At 35.9% G+C, this 16586-nt stretch overlaps 4 protein-coding genes across 8 annotated transcripts; 3 read left to right on the top strand and 1 right to left on the bottom strand.

Moving 5' to 3' along the window:
• Positions 1-239: 239 nt before the first annotated feature.
• On the bottom strand, positions 240-1043 carry LOC118059651 (17.8 kDa class I heat shock protein). The gene has a single exon (XM_035072562.2). The coding sequence runs from the start codon at positions 926-928 to the stop codon at positions 440-442; it is 489 nt and encodes a 162-aa protein (XP_034928453.1). The 5' UTR covers positions 929-1043; the 3' UTR covers positions 240-439.
• Positions 1044-3622: 2579 nt separating this feature from the next.
• Positions 3623-5669, top strand: LOC118059650 (UDP-glycosyltransferase 76F1-like). Its single transcript, XM_035072561.2, has 2 exons — positions 3623-4195; positions 4626-5669. The coding sequence occupies exons 1-2, from the start codon at positions 3697-3699 to the stop codon at positions 5525-5527; spliced, it is 1401 nt and encodes a 466-aa protein (XP_034928452.1). The 5' UTR covers positions 3623-3696; the 3' UTR covers positions 5528-5669.
• A 1069-nt stretch (positions 5670-6738) lies between these two features.
• LOC118059648 (UDP-glycosyltransferase 76B1-like) lies at positions 6739-8896 on the top strand. The gene is made up of 2 exons (XM_035072560.2): positions 6739-7739; positions 7845-8896. The coding sequence occupies exons 1-2, from the start codon at positions 7241-7243 to the stop codon at positions 8720-8722; spliced, it is 1377 nt and encodes a 458-aa protein (XP_034928451.1). The 5' UTR covers positions 6739-7240; the 3' UTR covers positions 8723-8896.
• Positions 8897-13421: 4525 nt separating this feature from the next.
• Positions 13422-16450, top strand: LOC118059647 (UDP-glycosyltransferase 76B1). Of its 5 annotated transcripts, none has more exons than XM_073411636.1 (3): positions 13422-14030; positions 14135-14934; positions 15963-16450. In XM_073411636.1, exons 1-3 carry the CDS (start codon positions 13424-13426, stop codon positions 16002-16004), a joined length of 1449 nt encoding a protein of 482 aa, XP_073267737.1. In that variant the 5' UTR covers positions 13422-13423; the 3' UTR covers positions 16005-16450. The 5 variants fall into 5 exon arrangements, with proteins under 5 accessions (XP_073267737.1, XP_073267738.1, XP_034928449.2 ...); XM_073411637.1 differs by having other exon boundaries at positions 15918-16450; XM_035072558.2 differs by having other exon boundaries at positions 14135-15029; positions 15918-16450.
• The last annotated feature ends 136 nt before the right edge of the window (positions 16451-16586 follow it).

Here is a 16586-nt window from a genome sequence, read left to right as displayed (position 1 = left end):
AAAGCCGAACGTTAGCCCAATAGCTTCGGGCACTTGAGTTTTCAGACGAAGAATAAGGTGGTGTTCTTCTCATCATGTTTTTATGTTATTACTGAGGAATGAAACCTCGATATTTTGTAGCATTCAGAAGAGAGAAAAAGAATAATATCAAAATTATAAATAAATATTGAATATCGAGGTAAATATAAAACCATCTTAATTAAGGGAAGAAAAAAAAAGGTAAAACGGAAGAATGAAGATTTAACAACACCACACAACTTTATTAACACATAAACTCAGTATCACAACATCAAACAAAACAAAACCCATGCATGATGCATGCACACATGACATTATCCCAGTTCATAAGTCTTCCACACAAAATTCTACTTGTTTATTATAATCTTATCATGACACACAGCAACACGCCGCCGAAGGTCCCTTCATGGTATGTGGAGTCTCAGCCGGTGATCTCGACGGCCTTAACATCAGGTTTTTTGACTTCCTCTTTAGGCACGGTCACAGTCAAGACCCCGTTTTCCATATTAGCCTTAACTTGATCAAGTTTTGCATTCTCAGGCAACCTGAACCTCCTTAAGAACTTCCCACTTGACCTCTCCACTCTATGCCACTTGTCATTTTTCTCTTCTCTCTCTTTGCTTCTCTCTCCACTTATTTGCAAAACCCTGCCTTCCTCTAACTCCACTTTGACTTCCTCTTTCTTCAGCCCCGGGAGATCCGCCTTGAAAACGTGAGCCTCGGGGGTCTCCTTCCAGTCCATGCGTGTGTTGGCAAATGCCGCTGTTTCGTTGGCGAACTCTGATCGTGGGGCTGATATGGCTGTGCTAGTGAAGGGAAAGTCCTGGAAAGGGTCCCAGATGTCAAGAGAGAAAGGATCAAAGATGTTACTTCTTCGGCCGCCAAAGAGGGTGCTCGGGATAAGGGACATTTTCTTAGTTTCTGGGTTGAGAAAATAAGGTGTGCAAAGTGAAAGCTACCTAATTGTTGAATTAGAGCTGCTTGTTTGTATTTCTTTTCCTTGGTGCGAATTGGAGGAGATGCGAGGAAGGTATATATAGATGGGTATGTGCTGTGATTCAGCATGCTGTACTGTGTTGTGGAGAGTTCGCGGGGCTTCTGGACGAGGAATAGAAGATGGAGACTGGCGATCTTTCTCGAATTGGCCAGATGTCGATGGATTTCCCGTAGGCTCCACTAGTTGGTCGTATACGATAAATGGATCCTATAGGTGACGTGTGCACTAGTAACTTGTTAAAGTGAAGATAGGCTCAACTTCTAATCAGTTTAAAAGTGTGTGCTATTATAATAGCCATTCCGTTATGGTTTGAAAAAAATTATTTTATAATAAATATTTTTAATTGAAATTAGTTTGAAAAAAATAGTGTTTAGTTAAAATTATTAATAAAATTAAAGTTAAAGAAAAAATAGTTTTAATATGTTTGGTTAAAAATGCTTTTGAAAATTAAGGTTATAAAATAATTTTAAAAAATATATATTAATATTGACGGTTTTTAATTTAAATTTTATGGGTTTAACTATTGCTATTATATCATGAAATAAATCACACTTTATATATAAAAAAATTACTTTAACAAAAAACTATCTACAATTCCTTTACATATAAAATTCAACCGACAATAACTACAAAATTAGATAAAATATTATCAAGAATAAAATTAAGATTATAGTACGAGTAGATTTAATTTAGCTTAAACTAATTTAAAAAAACAAAAAAAAATTGTTGTTCACATTCATGTAAACAGTGCGAGTGAAATCAATTAACTACACTGATTTAAAAAAAAAAATAATTGTTGAGTGAACAGTAGCATGGAATCAATTTGGCAGTGTAGAATGCAACAATTTGCTTCTTTTCATTTACCTGTGTCTCACACGCAATTTATTGGGGGACCCATGCACAGTAAATAACTTTTTTTTCATACCCAAACATTTGCTTAGTGCGTTTTTCAAGAAACAAAAACTCTACCTCGTATCCAAATGGATTCTAACTCGTAACTAGGGATATCTAGAGCCTAGAAGGGGATGGTTTTTGATAAGAATTTAAAGAGAATTGACTCGGTATAATTTACTCAAAAAACTAGATTGACCCGTAACCCAATTAGCCATTGAAAAACCTATTTAAAACTCGTTGATCTTTTATTAATTTTTATTTTCAAGTTGATATTATTTTGATATGAAAACAATTGGGTTCATTCAGATCAACTCCCTTGGTCTATGATTGAAGACTTGTTCTGGGTTGACTCATAAATCAGATTTAAAAACTATAAGAAAAATAACTTTTTAAAACATGCAACACGAGTCATTAGACCATGAGCATCATGCACGGGGAGAGCAAGAAGTCCAATCTATAATAAATCAAATGTAAAATAATAAAATCAAAATTAAAAAATTATTTACAGAAATGGATTTAAAATAAAAAATAGCAAAGATGAAAATCAAAATAAAAATAAATTTGAGGATGAGAATAATTTTTTTATCGTATGGTTAAACCGAAACAAAAAATAATTTGGATAGAATGATGTATTGAAAACCACTAAAACCTTGTTGGCTAAGAAAAAAAAATTTAAAATTAAATATTAAAAAAAAATTATCGAATTGAAAAATATTATATATGAGAAATGAGAATTGAGGATTATTTTAAAATTAAATGAAACTTCAATAAAAACTCTAAGAATAAAAACTAAAAATAAAAAGAATAAAGACTAGAATTAAAATAACCGGAATGTAAAGGACCAACTTGTATTTGTTTTAGCAGGAGAAAAAAAAAGGAAAAAGAAAAGAAAAATTGATCAGTGAGAAACCACCCAATAGTCGTGAACACGCGCGCATATCACTAGGAAAAAAAAGAACATGACGGCCTATCCAACTATATAGCGAGAGTACGTTTGCACAGTTATTTCACCATCCTATGCAGTTTCTTTTTAATCTATATTTTTTATATGAAAATTGTTAATTAGGTGGCAAAATGGAATGTTATTCTTTTATGAAAGTTAATCCTGAATTTTTTTTTTTTTAACTTTGCACAATAGAACAATGTAGCTCTTCCCCGGAATCAGAGAATTGGCTTGATTATTATTTATTATTATTTTATTTACTTGGATAATTGAATTTCCAAAATATAAGTTTATATTCCTACTGTTTTTTGTTTTTGTTTTTTTATCCACTTACAAATCTGGCTTAATGTCCGAGTTAAATTTTTTTCCCATTAATGTTGTAAAAATATTTAACAAATTTTTAGAATTGAAATCGATGCAGAGTTATAGCATGTTTGTTTTTCTATATTTTAAAAATATTTTTTTAAAAAATATATTTTATTTTTATTTTAAATTATTTTTTTATATGTTGATATTAAAAATAAATTTTAAAATTTTTTGAAACTATATTATTTTAATGAATTTTTAAATAAAAAATATTTTAAAAAATTAAAAAAAAACTATTAATTGATAAAAAAAAAAAAAGAAGCCTTTTAGAGCGAGATTTAATTTACCAACCAGGGTTAAAATTGTTTACCGATTGCATTAGCTGGGCAGACACTACCAAACACACGATTGTTTTTAACATGCCTGGGACATAACAGTACTGGGGGTCCAGCTATTCACTTAATTATTCAAAATTTATAAATTTCAAGGCAATAAAAAGTGGAGACCCAAGTTCCTGGCTGCAAGAAGCAGCTGCAACATGAAGAACTCAGGCACCGACATCCAAGTTGATGAAAGAAATGGCCGCAGGTTGGTTCTTTTCCCATTACCACTACAAGGCCACGTTAACCCCATGATTCAACTTGCAAACATTCTCCACTCCAAAGGCTTCTCCATTACTATAATCCACACAACCTTCAACTCTCCAGATCCTTCGAAGTATCCTCACTTCACCTTCCATTCCATTCAAGAAGAGTTAACTGAAACTGAAGCCTCAACCGCAGATATAATAGCTCTAGCTTCATCTCTTAACATCAAATGCGTTGCCCCTTTTAGAGATTGCGTGTCCAGGTTGCTATCTGATGTTTCAGAGGACCCTATTGCTTGCTTGATCTCAGATGCCATCTTCCACTTCACAGCTGCAGTTTCCAAAGGTCTTAAACTTCCAAGGATAGTTTTAAGGACCGGTGGTGCTTCCTCTTTTCGTATTTTTACTGCCTTACCATTTCTGAAAGAAAAGGGGTATCTTCCAATACAAGGTAATTTTTTTCACTTTCTCTACCGGTTGGGTTACTCCATTTGATACAGATTTTGAATCTATGAAAAGCTGAATTAAACTCATTCACTGTGATATGCTAGTTTGACATATATATTTTCTTCTTTTAAGTTACAACCACGAATTTTAGGATATTGTCTCTGCAACTTATGGGGTTCCAGGTTCCAATGCGTACCTTGTTTCAGTGTTTTAGACAATGTGTGGTGATTGTTGATTGAGTCAGACACATATTTGGCAGGGGGAATTCTTATATCCTTTTCTTACGGTAGCCATTTGTGTTGGATCTGTTGATTGATTCAGGTTCATCTGGGTGATATTTTGGCTGTCTTTCTTTTGTAATATGCTGTTATCAAAGTTCCAACCATAGCTCTATATTTATTGTACTTTACAATCCCTGTCGTTTTAAACATCAGAATCTCAGTTGGAAGAACCAATGGTAGAGCTTCCACCATTTAAAGTCAAAGACCTTCCAGTGATCAACTCGCGTGACCCAGAATCTGTATACGATTTGATGGTTAGCATGGCAGACGGAACTAAGGCATCTTCGGGAGTCATTTGGAACACGTTCGAAGAGCTTGAACAGTCTGCCTTAGCTGCACTGCGCCATGAATTTTCCATTCCGATCTTTCCAATTGGCCCCTTTCACAACCGCTTCCCGTCCTCTTCAAGTAGTCTGCTTACACAAGATCAAAGCTCCATTTCCTGGCTAGACAAACAAGCACCGAAATCTGTAGTGTATGTGAGTTTTGGGAGTGTTGCTGCATTAAATGAAACCGAGTTCTTGGAGGTGGCCTGGGGTTTAGCCAACAGCAAGCAGCCCTTCTTGTGGGTAGTAAGACCTGGATTAGTCCGTGGCGCGGAATGGCTCGAGCCACTGCATAGCGGGTTCCTTGAGGATTTGAATGGAAGAGCGCACATTGTAAAATGGGCTCCACAATCAGAAGTGCTAGCTCATCCTGCCGTTGGTGCATTCTGGACTCACAACGGGTGGAATTCGACATTGGAGAGTATCTGTGAAGGGGTTCCTATGATATGTATGCCTTGTTTCACTGACCAAATGGCTAATGCGAGATATGTAAGTGATGTGTGGAGAGTTGGGATGCAACTGGAGAATGGACTGGAGAGAGCGAAGATCGAAAGCACCATCAACCGGCTATTAGTGGATGAAGAAGGTGAAGCTATTAGAAAAGGGATTTTGAGCTTGAAGGAGAAGGCAAAACTTTGTCTCAGCCAAGGAGGCTCTTCATGCCAATCACTGGATAGCTTGGTTAGCCATATTTTATCATTAGAGCCCATTATTTTCCAGACTCAATAAGTTATTCTTTTATTATTTATTAAAGTTTCTTTTAAGGACACTCCATAAGCTTATGTAGTTTTAGCTTGTGTAATGTTGATGTGAACTCGCGATGCATCATTTTCTATTTAGACATGAATTTCAATAATGAACTTTTTTACCATGCATTGAGCACAAAATAATTTTTAATTGATTTTATTTTATTTTATCCTTTTCTTATTATAATGGATTACAAGATAATACTAATAAAAATATTTTTATTATGATCCCTGTCCACTTTCTTTCTATTTTTTTCTTTCTTAAATATGTCTATATTTTAATTGTGATAAATTTGTTAGTGAAACATGACACCCATAAAATGATTTTAAAATCTTGTCCACAATATTAAATACTCTATAATTAAGTCAGTTCAAATAATTGCTTTCTCCTTTGTTGTCGTTTAATGTGTGGAGCTTATTAAATCTCATAGGAATAAAATATCGAAATGTGTGGAGATTAATAAATTATTATTCTAGACAGAACCTTTGTTGTCGTTTAATGTCAGCTCTGGGCCTCTGGCAAGATAGATTTTTATCGGTGATGGTGGTTTGCGACAGTAGCCCACAGCACGTGCTCCTTCATTAATATAGGCAACCGTCCGGAAATGTGGTCCTACTATTTTTAAGAAGTTTTATTTTTTAAAAAATTTAAATTATTTTTTCATTATATATTAAAAAGGAATTTTAAAGAATTAAAAAACTATTATTTAAAATAAAAAATACTTTAAACTCCCTCGCAAACATGCACACGCTTAACTGCATTTCTTTTTATCCGGACTGGCTATATTGGAAAGAAGACAAATTAATTAAAATGGCAAAAAGAAAAAGAGAGATGATCTTCGTCTCCAAAGATTGGAATGGGCTATTTTCCTAAAGCTGTAGCTAAAGGCTTTAAACTCCCCATAATTGATATACAGTCTAACATCATCTGTTCTTTTCTTATATTTGCTTTCTTCTCGCATTTGCTTGAAAAGGGTTACTTCCCAGTTCAAGGTGCCTTTCTTTTTCTGTGTGGCTCGTGTACGCGTGCTTGTAGCATGTTTGATGGTTTGCTTGAATGAGGTTTTGGAAAACCTAAAACGAGAATGTTATATTCTTCATCTCTCTCTCTCTCAGATTCTCAGCTAGAAGCACCAGTCCAAGAGCTTTCACCGTTGAAATTCAAAGATCTTTCTATAATTAAAATGCATGATCTAGGACTTCTTCATCAATTAATAAACGGGATGGTATATCAAGCAAAGGCCTCTTTGAGACTAATATGGAATTCGTTTGAAGAGCTTGAGCAAGCTGTATTAACAATATTATGCATACATTTCTCAATACCCATCTCCGCGATATATATGTCCATTTCATAAGTACTTCCCAACCTCGTCAAGTAGCTTCCTCATACAGGAATGGCTAGGTACCCGAGCCCTTAATTTTGCTCTCAATATGGAAAAGGAGACACTCAATATCACAATTTTTAACTTTTTTTAAAAAACAGAAATAGAAATAAAATAACAAATGGCATCACGGTTGGGGGGTTGGGCAAGAAAGCGATGCCTCTATGCCTGTGGGTAAGGATAACTTGTCCTGGTTTCGAAACGTGAGGTTCATCCTCAGATTGCCCTGAAACTTTAAACCTACATCTTTCATCTACGCATCCAATATCAGAATCGAGAAGCCAAGAAGAAACCAGGGGAAACAAATCAATTCCATGGAGAATATAAGAGAGTCCCGTGTGCAGCACAGGAAGTGTCGGCGAATTTTACTCTTTCCACTGCCTTTACAAGGGCATATCAATCCTATGATTCAGCTTGCTAACATCCTTTATTCTAAAGGATTTTCCATAACAATCATCCACACTCAATTCAATGCTCCCAATCCTTCGAAGTGTCCTCACTTCACTTTCCATGAAATTCCTGACGGATTGTTGGAAGATGAGGCTTCAACTGCAGATGGTGTAATCCTTTTCTCAGTCCTCAATTCAAAGTGTGTGGAGCCCTTTCGAGATTCCCTGGCTAATCTGTTATTGGATGCCATGGATCAAGAGCCCGTTGCTTGCTTGATCACAGATGCTGCTTGGCACTTCACTCACGCTGTAGCCGAGGGCTTTAAGATTCCAACTATTGCCATGAGGACAACTAGTATCTGCTCTTTTCTTGCTTTTGCCTCCTTCCCCCTTCTGCGAGAAAAGGGTTACTTCCCAATTCAAGGTGCTTTATCTTCTTTATGTCTCCGTGTATGCAATTTTTTAATATATTACTTAAAAACATTAACTAAGCACTTCTCATTTCCTCCATCCTTCTGTCTCTCTTCAGATTCTCGATTAGAAGAATCAGTGCAAGAGCTTCCACCGTTGAAAGTCAAAGATCTTCCTGTGATCATAACACGATTTCCAGCGACTCTTCATCAACTGTTTGAAAAGATAAGTAATCAAGCAAAAGCCTGTTCAGGCCTAATTTGGAACTCGTTTGAAGAAATTGAGCGTGATGCTCTGAGCAAATTAAGCCAGGTCTTTACTGTCCCAATATTTCACATAGGTCCATTTCACAAGTACTTTCCAGCTTCAAGCAGCTTGATAACACCAGACCAAAGCTGCATTTCCTGGCTTGATACCCAGACTCCTAATTCTGTACTCTATGTCAGCTTTGGGAGCCTCGCTGCGGTAAATGAGACCGAGTTTCCGGAGATGGCCTGGGGGCTACTCCATAGCAATCAACCCTTCTTGTGGGTGGTTCGACCTGGATCAGTTCGGGGCTCGGAATGGTCCGAATCATTGCCGGATGGATTCCTCGAGATGGTGGGTAAAAGGGGCTATATCGTGAAATGGGCTCCTCAACAACAGGTGCTAGCACATCCTGCCACTGGAGGGTTTTGGACACACAGTGGTTGGAATTCCACTTTGGAAAGTATATGTGAAGGGGTTCCCATGATTTGTCAGCCTTTTTCTGGTGATCAAAGAGTAAATGCTAGGTATGTCAGTGATGTTTGGAAAATTGGGATACACTTGGAGTATAATAAACTCGAGAGAAGGGATATAGAGAGGGCAATTAAAGGACTAATGGTAGAGACAAAAGGGCAGGGGATGAGACAGAGAATGGTGTCTTTGAAAGAGAAGGTGAACCTTTGTATAGGCCATGGAGGCTCTTCGTACCATTCACTTGAGAGCTTGACTAACTACATCATGTCATTCTAGGCTTCTGTCTGTGTTCGGTAACTTCTTAATTCATGTTTAATTTTGCAATGAGGTTGCATAACAATCAAAGCCTTGAGTCTATGTTTATTACATTCATGGTACTTGAAGTTTTCAAATTTATCCTGTTATTGCTCTTCGTTTGATGTAAAATGGAATTTGATTGCTGTCTCATAACTCATTCTGCAAGACCTGACTTTAGCTGGACGATTTTGTTCAATGTCTTGGTATGCGTGTTATTAAATATAATTCCACTAACACTATCATGTGGAAGATTTGCATTTCAAATTTCAGAGCAGAAACAATCACCAAAACATATTCCTACGATTCTTGCATAGTTTTTGGAACAATCAAGACAAATCTGAAAGTGAACTGATGAGCTGTGTATGCATGAATTTTTATTCTTTCCATTTATCTGCCGAGATGTTGCAAATTTTCCATGGAGAGTGTCAAGGATTTTTGCAGTGATACAGCCTAGCCAAACAATAATAATTACTGGTCCAGCATAGTTTGTTCCAAGATGGTCAATCTTGAAGAATGAAAAGCTTGCTGAATATTTATTTGAGTCTAGATTAGCAATGTGTGCTTGTTTACTATAAAAACATGTAATTTGAGGAATTATGGTGGAGCGATTCCCTAAACAACCATTAAAGAAGTGAGTGATTCTTTGAGTCTTAAATTATCCCTTTCTTATTCTATCATTACATTTTTCATATGCAGGCCCTTTTCTTCTTCTGAAAAGTCTAAGGAAACCCCAAAAAATTAGAAACTGGATAGCTGTAACTGTAGCAGCGAGCAGTACTAACAGTCAGAAAAGCCAATTAAGAAGTACAGAGCCATGAAAATCAGTAAATAAAATTCTAAGTACTCGTAAGAATGTCAGATATTAACTATTAGATTCGTGGGTTTTTAGCTGGAGAAAACATCTAAGAGGCCTAGGTGGGCCTCTAGATGCATGAGAGTGGTGCCATGGGGTGTCTCCAAGCCACCTTACCGTCGCTGCCAGCACTAATTTTGCACCCAGAAACCACTAATTCCAAGCACCATAAATCAGGTCTTTTTTCCATAGAACAAACCCTCCCATTTCTCCGTCTCCATGACTCAAGATATTTATAGATCCTGTTATGTCAGCTCATCTCAAACATGAAGAGAAATATTATGTTTGACTGGTGAAAATGCTAGTGTTCATTTATTGTGGTGTCTAACACATAATTTTTAAACCCGTCCTTTCTAAAGCTCAGATTATAAGTTTTGATCAGGTCACCGAATCGTACAGATTTTTTTTTTCAAATCGTGTTTTAGTAAAAAAAAAAAAAGAAGAAGAAAAAAGCATAAAGTGCACTTGGGCTTGACTGGAAGTTTCTGTGTACTGATGTGGCTGGCTAGATTAGGGCCCAAGTGGTGTTGGTATTGCTGTTTGAGCTCGATCTAGCATAATGACAAATTGTTGTTGTTTTCTGGGCTTCATGGCCCAAACAGTAACAAGTAACTAATAGTTGTTGTTTGGGCTCGTTTAAAATTATTATTTAAAAAAAAAAAAAGAAACGAATGGAGTTTGAAAGGAGAAGGCAAATCTTTATCCAAAGCCAGGTTGGCTCTTCATGCCAATTACTGGATAGCTCAGGTAGTCATATTTTATCATCAGAGCCTATTATTTTAGCATCCTCAAACTAGCCTCTAAGATCACAAGTAATTATCAATTGAATCCCTAAACAAATAATTTTACCAGTTAGATTCTAAATGTTTCGTATATTTTTCAATTTGTCCCTAAATATCAATTCATTCTTCAATCTTTTTTTATATAAGATATTTTTATCTAAATTGATGCAAACATCTTCACATGAAAAATTGAAACCTAATTTTAATTTATTAATAAAATAATGATGAATTTCTTAACACGCTAGGAAAATTCATTTTTTGAAATTATTCTTTTAATAAATTCAACGGGGTTTGAGTTCTCTAAGTGAGAGCACTCTCATAAGTTCATATAAGAGAATAATATAGAATATAAAGATAAATCTGGAGTAATTAGACTTCTAGAGACAATTGATCAAGAAGAGATAAAATAAAAATGATAAGTTAAAGATAATCCCCCCTTTTTATATTGCATAAAATAAGCATTTTAGATGAAAAATATTAACAAACTTTGAAAAAAGGATAGAATTGAGAATCATTTAAAATATTTGAGACCTAATTGATAAAGCATATTGTCTGAGGACTCGATAGAAAGTGATCACATAGGCGGAACACCGAACAAAGGTTGGGTTAATATTAATTTATCGGTGACAAGAATATCAACTGTGTAATGTGTTGATCCCTTTCGAGATTGCTTATCGAAGTTGTTGTTAATATTAATGTCGTGGAGGAGCCTATTGCTTTTTTAATCACATATGTCTCTTGGCTTTCCCTTAAAACTGTAGCTGAAGGCTTTAAACTTTCAATAATTGATATACAGTCTACCAGTACCAGCTCTTTCCTTGTATTTGCTTTCTTCTCGCATTTGCTTGAAAAGGGCTACTTCCCGGTTCAAGGTGCCTTTTCTCTTTGTGTGTGGCTTGTGTACGCGTGCTTGTAGCATGTTTGATGGTTTGCTTCAATGAGGTTTTGGAAAACCTAATGCGAGAATGGTATCTTCTCCATTTGTCTCTCTTTCAGATTCTCAGCTAGAAGCACCAGTCCAAGAGCTTAATTTCACAGTTGAAATTCAAACATCTTCCTATAATTAAAATGCATGATCTGGGACTTCTTCATCAATTAATGAACAGGATGGTATATCAAACAAAGGCCTCTTTGAGACTAATATAGAATTCGTTTGAAGAGCTTGAGCAAGCTGTATTAACAATATTACGCAGAGATTTCCCCATCTCCGCGATATACATTTCCATTTCATAAGTACTTCCCAGCCTCGTCAAGTAGCTTACTCACACAGGATAAGAGATGCATTTCTTGGCTAGATACCCAAGCCTCTAATTTTGTTCTCTATGTCTTTGGAAGCATTGCAACTGTAAATGAGGCTAAATTTCTGGAGATGGTTTGGGGGCTAGCCAGTAGCTATCAACCTTTCTTATGGGTGGTCCGACCTGGATTTGTCCAAGCCTTGAACTGGCTTGCAACATTGCCAAATGGTTTCTTGGAGATGGTAGGTGGAAGGAGGCATATTGTGAAATGCGCTACCCAACAAGAGGTGCTAGCACACCCTACCACCGAAGGTTTTTGGACGAACAATGGTTGGAATTCCATGTTGGAGAATATATGTGAGGGAGTCTCTATGCTTTGTCAGCCTAATTTTGGAGACCAAATGTTAAATGTAAGGTATATGACCGATATCTGATATTTGGAGAGTTGGATTGCACTTAGAGAGAAGAGTTGAGAGTTGAGAGATAATAATAATAATAATAATAATAAAAGCAATTAGAAGACTAATGGTGGAAGCAAAGGGGCAAGAATTGAGAGAGGATTTTAAATTGGAAAGATAAAGTGGATATTTCTCTATACATTGACGGTATTAAATTAGTACTTTTTAATATTTTTATAAATTTAATATATTGTTATTAAAAATAAAAAATTATTTTAATATATTTTAAAGTAAAAAATATTAAAATAAAACACTTATCCAAATATATAAACATCTAAAAGGTTGAAAGAAATATTCACCGGGTTTACAATCTCTATACTTGGACGGTTAGGAAAAAAAAAGGAAAGAAATAAGTTTTTGATTACTTAATGTGACACCTAATAATTCTTTCACTACTTGTCTAGTCCGTAAAATATATTTAAATTGTTGAACTACGTGAGTAAGTTACATATGTGTTTTTCTATGATTAATTATACTTGTTATTTTATATATCTCCACTAATTATCAATTAATTTTAAAAATTTACGGTTATTTCCCTGCCAGTCTCCATATATAGTTAGCTTAGCCATCATATATCTATTTTGTTAAAACTTCTCTACATGTTAAATTATACTAAATAAAAATCAAACTAACTAACTGTATTTATAAAATTAAAAAAGTGATCAATGCATTGATTAATTATAAGTTGCCATACCCCAAATATAATTTTGAAATAACTAAGTAGTCAAAGCACCACTCAAGTAAATGAAATTATATAAACTTGGTGTCCATTACCCATACAAAACTCTTGGAAGGTTATGTAGGATTTACATAAATACTACTTGGTCCCCCCCCCCCCGAGAATTATATAAATACAATTATTGCATTATAATGATTTATATTTTTTAATGAAAAAAATAATAATTTCACCTTTAAATTTTTATTTATAGTTGACATGAAATTTCGTTTTTTTTTTTAGCAAGTAAATTTTATATACATTTCGAATATTTTAGAAGGGAAAAACTTTTTTGTTTTAAATAAAAGAGTACACGGGCAAAACAACAAACCCTACAAATACCTGTTTAAGGTCATCTCTTCAGGTGAACTCCTCGCAGTTTCGAAGCTGCTTAAAACCAGGATCAATCACAAGGCCCAAAACTAGCTGGATATCTCTCCAAGTCAAGCCTTTGAGGGGCTTGCCTCGAACCTGAGAGCCCGGCCCGTTTAGTTAGAACAAACAGTTTTTTTCCCTGTTTAGGAAAAAGCCCACAAGCCATACGAAGCATGAACATGCCATTGTTACTCTTATTAGCTAGATGGGTATGCTTTCCAGGGAGGCTTTATTGTCATTATCGTTCATGATCAATCCTATGATTTGTCATTATTTCGAAACGCGCTTTAAACCTACGTTTTTCGTCTACGCATCCAATATCACAATCGAGAAGCCAAGAAGGAACCAGGGGAAACAAATCAACTCCATGGAGGATATAAGAGAGTCCCATGTGCAGCAGAGGAAGTGTCGGCGAATTATACTCTTCCCAATGCCTTTGGAAGGGCATATCAATCCTATGATTCAGCTTGCTAACATCCTTTATTCTAAAGGATTTTCCATAACAATCATCCACACTCAATTCAATGCTCCCAATCCTTCGAAGTGTCCTCACTTCACTTTCCATGCAATTCCTGATGGCTTGTTGGAAGATGATGCTTCAACTGCAGATGGTGTAATCCGTTTCTCAAACCTCATTTCAAAGCGTGTTGAGCCCTTTCGAGATTGCCTGGCTAAGCTGTTATTGGATGCCATGGATCAAGAGCCCGTTGCTTGCTTGATCACAGATGCTGCTTGGCACTTCACTCACGCTGTAGCCGAGGGCTTTAAGATTCCAACTATTGCCATGAGGACAACTAGTATCTGTTCTTTTCTTGCTTTTGCCTCCTTCCCCCTTCTGCGAGAAAGGGGTTACTTCCCAATTCAAGGTGCTTTATCTTCTTTATGTCTCCGTGTATGCAATTTTTTAATATATTACTTAAAAAACATTAGCTAAGCACTTCTCATTTCCTCCATCTTTCTCTCTCTTCAGATTCCCGATTAGAAGAATCAGTGCAAGAGCTTCCACCGTTGAAAGTCAAAGATCTTCCTGTGATCAAAACACGATGTCCAGCGACTCTTCATCAACTGTGTGAAAATATAAGTAATCAAGCAAAGGCCTGTTCAGGCCTAATTTGGAACTCGTTTGAAGAAATTGAGCGTGATGCTCTGAGCAAATTAAGCCAGGTCTTTAATGTGCCAATATTTCACATAGGTCCATTTTACAAGTACTTTCCAGCTTCAAGCAGCTTGATAACACCAGACCAAAGCTGCATTTCCTGGCTTGATACCCAGACTCCTAATTCTGTACTCTATGTCAGCTTTGGGAGCCTCGCTGCGGTAAATGAGACCGAGTTTCTGGAGATGGCCTGGGGGCTACTCCATAGCAATCAACCCTTCTTGTGGGTGGTTCGACCTGGATCAGTTCGGGACTCGGAATGGTCCGAATCATTGCCGGATGGATTCCTCGAGATGGTGGGTAAAAGGGGCTATATCGTGAAATGGGCTCCTCAACAACAGGTGCTAGCACACCCTGCCACTGGAGGGTTTTGGACACACAATGGTTGGAATTCCACATTGGAAAGTATATGTGAAGGGGTTCCCATGATTTGTCAGCCTTTTTCTGGTGATCAAAGAGTAAATGCTAGGTATGTCAGTGATGTTTGGAAAATTGGGATACACTTGGAGTATAATAAACTCGAGAGAAGGGATATAGAGAGGGCAGTTAAAGGACTAATGGTAGAGACAAAAGGGCAGGGAATGAGACAGAGAAGTGTGTCTTTGAAAGAGAAGGTGAACCTTTGTCTAAGCCATGGAGGCTCTTCTTACCATTCACTTGAGAGCTTGACTAATTACATCATGTCATTCTAGGCTTCTGTCTGTGTTCGGTAACTTCTTAATTCATGTTTAATTTTGCAATGAGGTTGCATATCACAATCAAAGCCTTGAGTCTATGTTTATTGCATTCATGGTACTTGAAGTTTTCAAATTTATCCTGTTATTTCTGTTCGTTTGATGTAAAATGGAATTTGATTGCTATCTCATAACTCATTCTGCAAGACCTGACTTTAGCTGGAGGATTTTGTTCAATGTCTTGGTATGCGTGTTATTAAATATACTTCCACTAACAGTATCATGCGGAAGATTTGCATTTCAAATTTCAGAGCAGAAACAATCACCAAAACATATTTCCTACGATTCTTGCATAGTTTTTGGAACAATCAAGATAAAGCTGAAAGTGAACTGATGAGCTGTGTATGCATGAATTTTTATTCCTTCCATTTATGTACCGAGATGTTGCAAATTTTCCATTGAAGAGCGTCAAGGATTTTTGCAGTGATACAGCCTAGCCAAACAATAATAATTACTAGTCCAACATAGTTGTTTCCAAGATGGTCAATCTTGAAGAATGAAAAGCTTGCTGAATATTTATTTGAGTCTCTAGATTAGCTATGTATGCTTGTTTACTATAAAATCATGTTATTTGAGGAATTGTGGTAGAACGCTAATAGCAATCTTTAGGTGAGCGATTCCCTAAACAACCACTAAAGAAGTGAGTGATTCCTTCTCAAGTGATGAATCTTTGCGTCTTAAATTATCCCTTTCTTATTCTATCATTACGTTTTTCATTCCATCCCATTTCTTGACAGCATCATGCAGGTTTTCTTGAATTATATGATTATTTATTCGAAGGAAATCTCATGATATGATTGTCCTCATTTGAAGCCAAATGATTTTATTTTATTTTATTTTTTGACCTTGGATTCTTCAACTAGAAGAACCAATTACAGAGATTCCCCGCTAAAAGCTAGATCTTCCAGGAATTGAAACACAGGACCCAGAAGAATTTCACTGTCTGGTAGCCGGATTGGTAAACGAAAGCAAGGCTTCACCAGGACTCATCGGGAACTCTTTCGAGGAGCTCGAGCAGGATGCTCTTGCCATAACATGCCAGGACTTTCCTATCCCCATTTACACAAAGGTCCATTTCACAAGTACTTGCCAGCCTCCAAAAATTAAATCAATAATTTAACCTCTTGAAGGATTATTTGGGGGTATAGACTGAAAAATGTGACAACAACTTTAAAAACTTGGTAATATAAAGCATCTCCTAGAAAACTAGTTTAGGAGTTTCTTGGCATGGATACCAGATAGGTCCTGCAGTTTGTATAATCAAATGGATATTTGAGATTTTATTTTTCCTTCAAAAGCAGAAAAAGTCAACATCATACTCGATGATGTGGATAGTTGTACGATGAAGTTCTGTAATTTGCACCCACTGTTCTCTTTCTTAGCCCACACTTTTGAAAACGCGTGGAAGTTGTATTTTTTTAAAATTTTAATTTTTTTTATATGTTTTGAATTATTTTGATGTATTAATTTTAAAAATAATATTTTTAAAAATTAAAAATATATTTATTTTAATGTATTTCAACATGAAAAAC

The sequence above is a fragment of the Populus alba genome, chromosome 10 (assembly GCF_005239225.2).
Source record: "Populus alba chromosome 10, ASM523922v2, whole genome shotgun sequence".
Lineage (NCBI taxonomy): Eukaryota > Viridiplantae > Streptophyta > Magnoliopsida > Malpighiales > Salicaceae > Populus > Populus alba.
This window is presented reverse-complemented; position numbering and strand designations above follow the sequence as displayed.

What these genes read in the sequence shown, in the direction of transcription:
- LOC118059647 (XM_035072558.2), top strand. Translation starts at nt 13,424, where the DNA reads ATGATTTGTCATTATTTCGAAACGCGCTTTAAACCTACGTTTTTCGTC. An exon ending in GGGTTACTTCCCAATTCAAG is followed by an intron (nt 14,031 to 14,134) that starts GTGCTTTATCTT and finishes CTCTCTCTTCAG; the next exon opens with ATTCCCGATTAGAAGAATCA.
- LOC118059648 (XM_035072560.2), top strand. Translation starts at nt 7,241, where the DNA reads ATGGAGAATATAAGAGAGTCCCGTGTGCAGCACAGGAAGTGTCGGCGA. An exon ending in GGGTTACTTCCCAATTCAAG is followed by an intron (nt 7,740 to 7,844) that starts GTGCTTTATCTT and finishes GTCTCTCTTCAG; the next exon opens with ATTCTCGATTAGAAGAATCA.
- LOC118059650 (XM_035072561.2), top strand. Translation starts at nt 3,697, where the DNA reads ATGAAGAACTCAGGCACCGACATCCAAGTTGATGAAAGAAATGGCCGC. An exon ending in GGGGTATCTTCCAATACAAG is followed by an intron (nt 4,196 to 4,625) that starts GTAATTTTTTTC and finishes TTTAAACATCAG; the next exon opens with AATCTCAGTTGGAAGAACCA.
- LOC118059651 (XM_035072562.2), bottom strand. Translation starts at nt 928, where the DNA reads ATGTCCCTTATCCCGAGCACCCTCTTTGGCGGCCGAAGAAGTAACATC.